At 29.3% G+C, this 6174-nt stretch overlaps 1 protein-coding gene across 1 annotated transcript; it reads left to right on the top strand.

Annotated features, from left to right (window-relative positions):
* The first annotated feature begins 440 nt into the window (after positions 1 to 440).
* Positions 441 to 4765, top strand: LOC109814409 (transcription factor MYB83). Its single transcript, XM_020378824.3, has 2 exons — positions 441 to 963; positions 3242 to 4765. Exons 1-2 carry the CDS (start codon positions 668 to 670, stop codon positions 3945 to 3947), a joined length of 1002 nt encoding a protein of 333 aa, XP_020234413.2. The 5' UTR covers positions 441 to 667; the 3' UTR covers positions 3948 to 4765.
* The last annotated feature ends 1409 nt before the right edge of the window (positions 4766 to 6174 follow it).

Below are 6174 nucleotides of genomic sequence, written 5' to 3'. Positions count from 1 at the left end.
ATGTTTTACAGACAATCTATTCAATAAAAGGATTTTCGTTATATGAAAATCCTTTGAATTATTATCACAAATAAAATTAATCTCTTAATCAATTAACAAGAAACTATGTGTAATAAGATAAATAATATATATATTAAAATCACTATAGGTAGCACTCTCAACACACGTGAATTTGAAGTTAAAAAGCTATAGTGAGAAATAAAGACAGAGTATTATGTGAAGTGGAAGCAAAATTGTTTGTGTGTCCATACAATAAAAGACTATGATTACCTTGTGAGTGAAGTAAAATGTATCGAAAAAGACAAGAATTGAGTCAAAGACAAGAAGAGCAACACTCTCTCTTTCTAAGGGTTAAGGAGGTCCCCCTCCAATCCGTTTTCCACTCTACCTATCAACCAACAAACACAAATCTCATATTTTCTTTCTCTCTCTCTCTACACCTCATATTCATATTTTAAGCAAACCCCGCAAGCATCAGCATCATCATTATTATTATTATTCACCATTCCCACTCCATGAAGCCTTCTCTCTGTCCCTCAAAACCATCATTCACCTATATAGCTTTCTCATAGATACATAGATCTTTATCACACTTCATCATAAACTCAAGGCCTCAAGGGCTAGCTCACACCCCATTATATCACCACTTGCATTGGGTTTGTGGCAAATGAGGAAACCTGATATGATGGGAAAAGATAACAAAATGAGCAACAACAACAACATTAAGAGTAAGCTAAGGAAAGGGTTGTGGTCACCTGAGGAAGATGAGAAGCTGATAAGGTACATGATCACTAAGGGACAAGGGTGTTGGAGTGACATTGCTAGGAATGCTGGCCTTCAAAGGTGTGGCAAAAGTTGTCGTCTTCGTTGGATTAACTACTTGAGACCTGACCTCAAACGTGGTGCATTCTCACCCCAAGAGGAAGAACTCATCATTCACTTGCACTCCATTCTTGGCAACAGGTACCCCTCTCCTTAACCTTCTTTTCCTTCCTTGCATTGCCATACTTTCTTACCACAAAACTTCTTTCCCTTCCTTGCATTGATGTACTTTCTTCTCTCAATGGTCATTTCTTTCCTTACACTTCCCATAGTTTCATACAACATCTATTTCACCCCATTAATCCAATAGGTTGCGTGAATTGTTACAAGTTTCTTCGAATTGAGTTTGATTCTAATTGATTAAAAAAAATAATACAACATCCAGTTCAACTTATTGTTGATTACTATACCTATATAACTTTTTTCTTTTGCAATATATATAAGATCTCCTAGTGACCGACAAGAGTATTTTCGAGTTTCAAATTCACAAATTGTAACTCACTTTTAGTATAGTTCTTATAATGTATCATAAATTTTAAGAACTTTAATAAGTATTTTTTTCTCCGAAACGATACAATCTTTATAAAGCTAAAGTAAAATATACAATTATTTTCATAATTCTTAAAAAATTATTAAGAAAAGTGGTTTATATATATAAACAATATGTTCTATATAAAAACTGACATGTCAATTGTTCAAATGGTAAAACTTAATTAATATTTTTAAGTTTGAGAATCTCGTAATCCAACTTTCAATAGAGATGTTCTAAGAAGATTAAACTTTCCTATCAAAAGTAAAAATGGATAAACAAATATGTCTTTGATATAAAGACAAAACAAAATAGATGCAATGTCATTGAAGATTAATTGTGAAGGGTATAGGGAAATTCCCAATCATGATCTTATTTTTAGAAATTGAACTGAATATATATAGGATTTTTATCAACTTGGAGGCATAACTACATAAAATGACGTAGCCTAAAAGCATGTCAGGGGTTTTGCCTTAACTATCATAGTCTAGCTTTCTGCTTAAGGATGGTCTGACCCATAATACATTTGACTATTCACTAGTAATCTTTGAAAATATTTTCTAACCCATGAATTTTTTTTTACACCATCTAAACCATCAATTATTAAATATTAGAGCCTTGTACTCCATCATGTTCATCCAATATAATATATAAATGTTAACAACACATTTTTCATCACAATTTTTATTATTATTATTAACTAAAGTTTATAAAATTTAATTATTAGCAGCACCCACAAAATGACGTAGATATTACTCTTTATTTATTTAAGTCTTACGCACTCAGAAGCACGAGTACTTCACTTTGTGACTTGTACGTGTAATGGGTTTTAGTTTATATCAAAATATCTCATTAGACCTCAGAATATCTCGTGCTAAAGCTTCATTTATTCTATAAGTTTGCTATGGAAAAAGGGTACATATCAAAAATAAATATTTAAAAATAAAATAGTACCTGACTTGACTATAACTTCAATCTTAGATTAAGAGGACCTTTGACATACAACAAATTTTTTCATGAATTATAAATTTTGAGAGTTATGATTTCTAGAATCATAAAAATTTCTTTGTTTGGTCATAAATGTTTTTAAAAATGTTTTTAAATATTATATGAGATCAAAGATTTTTATTACATTAAATAAATAAATAAAAATAATATGATATTTTTATTACACTAAAATTTTACTTTTATCTCAAAAAAAGGTTAAATTTTTACCTCTCCATAACAATATCTTGAAAAACAATATTTCTTAGAAATATTATTTTTTAAATAATAAATAAAATGCAGAGAACAAACATTTCTAGTGTTAGATTCCCAGGAAAGTTAAAGTTTTCCTTGTACCAAACGTTCTCATGTTATTAAATTTACCTAATTTACTAGTTAAATTATTCTTTTATTTTAAAAGTGTTTAAAATCAGGTATATTTAATGTAAAAATATTAGGGGTTTTTTCCTTTTTCTCATTTGTTTCCTGCTTTCATTCATATTTGTGAGATGCGAGATATGGTCAATTTATTAATTTATTTTAAGATAAACTAGTGGGGCATGTCTCTATCATTTAAAAAATTTGTAAAAAAGTGATTATTGATTAGGTAGAGATTAATTCAAAGTAAAAAATATATAAATTAAATAAAAAATAATGAAGGAGAGATATTAAAATAGATTAGTTTGAAAGTTGTTATAAACACAAAAGTGTCCAAAAAATTATGTATACCAAATCTGATGTTATATATATTATGTTTCGAAATTGTCTACAAAATTGTCCAAATAATATATAAACCAAAAAGAATTGTCTACAAAACATTAATTTATTTTATGTTCCGAAAAATTATTTATTTATTTATTTACTTTTATTCTCTTCTCTTAACCATTTCCAAGTTGTAAATCTCAGATGGTCTCAGATCGCTGCACGTCTCCCTGGTCGCACAGACAATGAGATAAAGAATTTCTGGAACTCCACTCTCAAGAAAAGGTTGAAAATCAACAACTCAACTTCATCACCAAACAACAGTGACTCATCAGAGCCTAGAGATCATGTCATGGCTGGGATCATGCCCATGAACAACGAGCATGACCTCATGACCATGTGCATGGACTCCTCCTCCTCAACATCATCATCATCCATGCATGCCAACAACATGGTTTTACCCGACCAATTTGACCCCTTTCCCTTGTTGTCCAACCGTTATGACATGACCGGTGCAGCCGGTTACCTTGACAACATGGCTTCTGCATGCTTAACCCAAGTTGGTATGACACATGATCATGATGGGGTTCATGGTGGTTATTATGGGACAATGTTGGAGCCTAATAAAACGGGGTTAGAAAACGACTTTTCCCTTCCTCCACTAGAAAGTACAAGCATTGAGGACAATAGTAATAGCACCCCAATTGATGTGAAAAGCCATAACAACCACCAGTTCAAGAATATTAGTTGCTTCAATAACACTATTCAAAGCCCCAACAACGTAGTTGTAGAGGACTTGTTTGGGTTTGCAAATCATGGCCAAGGGGAAAACTTTAGAATGGGAGAATGGGACTTTGAGGGCTTGATGCAAGACATTTCCTATTTTCCTTCTCTTGATTTCCAAGTTTAAGTGAGTGTTTGAATACAAAAATAAAAAATAAAAAAAACGTGATAGTTAACCCTTCTACGTTAACATGATATTGATCATATCATGTTGATGTTCTTCCAAACACACCTTAAATATCGGTCATCTCGTCTTTTATTTCCAATTCTAATTCTTTCTATCTCTCTCTTCCTCCTTCCATTTTTTCAATTCTTTCAGAAAGAATTGTGCAAAGAGTGTGTGTTAAGGATGCTGGTTAAAAAATCAACAATAGTTTTTTATTAATGAAAAAAGAATATGATATAAATGCATTAGAAATTGTGTAAAAGTGATCTGCTGATAACATTTTAATCTTTTCACAAATTTTTCTACTTATAATTTTTTAACCAGTACCTTACAAATACTTGTTTGCAGTCTAGCTACTTCCATAATAATACTTGTTATTATCTTCATCTTCTTGTTACTCATTGTTTCTTCTTTTTCATGTTTTGCAAAAATTGTAACCCAATTGTCAATTGTGCTAGATTTAGGGTGGGCCTAGGATATTTCTTGAGTTGTTTGTGCCCTGGGCTGTTTCTTGTGAAGTATATTTCATGTCATTTTCAGGGAATAGGTTGGTGCAATTATCGTCAAAGAGAAATGTGAATAGTCATCATTTAGAATGCGAAGAGCAAAATAAAGCTTAGTTTAAACTGTATCTGTATGTAGCATATATAATGTGTATAACTCAAGGAATAATGTGGAGTTGCAAGTTGTTATTTAGTGCTAGATAATATATAGATCTAGCAAGAAGATGTAAACACACCACTAAGTATCAACTTTGAAATTCATTCACCTCTATTCCCCTCTCTCTCATCCTGCATGATTATATACTTCATTTGTTCCAAAATAATTGCAGTTTAAAGATTCTACACAGATTAATTAAAATCAATAATAAATATATCATCTTTTAAAATAATTTTATTAAAATAATTTCAATATTTTAATAAATAAATTACTTTTAATTGTAATGATTAAAATTTTTTTGAGAGGATAAATTAGAAAAATAATAATTACATTGAAAATAAAAATATGTTATTTTGAAAAATATTCAAATGTTAAAATTACGGTCATTTTATAATAGAAAAGTATTATATTTACGTTGCTAGAAGAAGGGTATTGTAAATTAAGGAAAATCGATGTATTGATCTTATATTAAATTTAAAATATGACTTTATGGCGTTGATGCCTAAATTATTTACTCATCAATCTATATTTTTACATGTATATGTTACCTTAAGGTGTTAATTAATTATCTTTTCCATATTTTTCAAATTTTGAGTCTTTTATTATGCACTAAATACACGTCATTCATATTGTGTACTTATATTATTAATTTGTGACATTCTGAACTCTTTATTTATTATATTCTCACTACCCTAAGTAATTAATACTCTGAAATATTCTATTAAATTATTCTTGACATTCTTTGCTTTAAATGTATAAAGAAAATCAAAACTAACAAAATGCTTAGAAACATATGCACACAATGCTTATTGAGATATCTCTTGTTTGTTGGATTCATTGTATTTGGTGCTGCTGCGCGTGCTGTTATTTTTGTGACAAGAAAGACTATGATTTCACAATTTGGTACAAGGATCATAACATGATCAATATATTAGATCATGTTAGACATTACGATCAAATCATGTCACATCTAAATTAATTGATTGTGTATAACTTTAGGCTTTCACAATTTTTATTTGTATATCCATAATAATACTATGAATGCTTTATAAGAAAATAGATAGTTTTGGTTTATAATCACTTGGCAATGAACGCATTTAGGAAGGATAAGCATACTAAATTATGATTAATTCCTAAATAAAATTATCTCGAAGAAAGGTACCTGTTCGAAAGTAAAAAAATGGAAAAGTTTTGAATTGGAATGAATGAATAAAAATAATTTATTAATCATTTGCAATATGTTTTAAACGTATTTAAAAAACATAACTCTTTTATGATGCATATAAAATTCACCCAACCTATTTATTTACCATTTTAAATCATATTATATTATATCTTATAAATAAAAAATTGCTTTATTCTAGCTATAAAATATCTATCTCAATTTTCCTCTGAATTTCCCTTCTCTCAATAATATAGTTAGCATTCTTAGCATACTTGGAAAGCAATCTTTTTCAAAAAAATTATAAAACACGAGTTTAATTTTAACACAATGTTATAATAAAGACTTTAACTAAGTCGATGAATT

The sequence above is a fragment of the Cajanus cajan genome, chromosome 2 (assembly GCF_000230855.2).
Source record: "Cajanus cajan strain Asha chromosome 2, NIPB_CcT2T_4, whole genome shotgun sequence".
Lineage (NCBI taxonomy): Eukaryota > Viridiplantae > Streptophyta > Magnoliopsida > Fabales > Fabaceae > Cajanus > Cajanus cajan.
This window is presented reverse-complemented; position numbering and strand designations above follow the sequence as displayed.

Excerpts from the sequence above, each read along its gene's own strand:
- LOC109814409 (XM_020378824.3), top strand. The coding sequence starts at position 668 with ATGAGGAAACCTGATATGATGGGAAAAGATAACAAAATGAGCAACAAC. Across the intron at positions 964-3,241 it reads CACTCCATTCTTGGCAACAG|ATGGTCTCAGATCGCTGCAC; the intron begins GTACCCCTCTCC and ends TGTAAATCTCAG.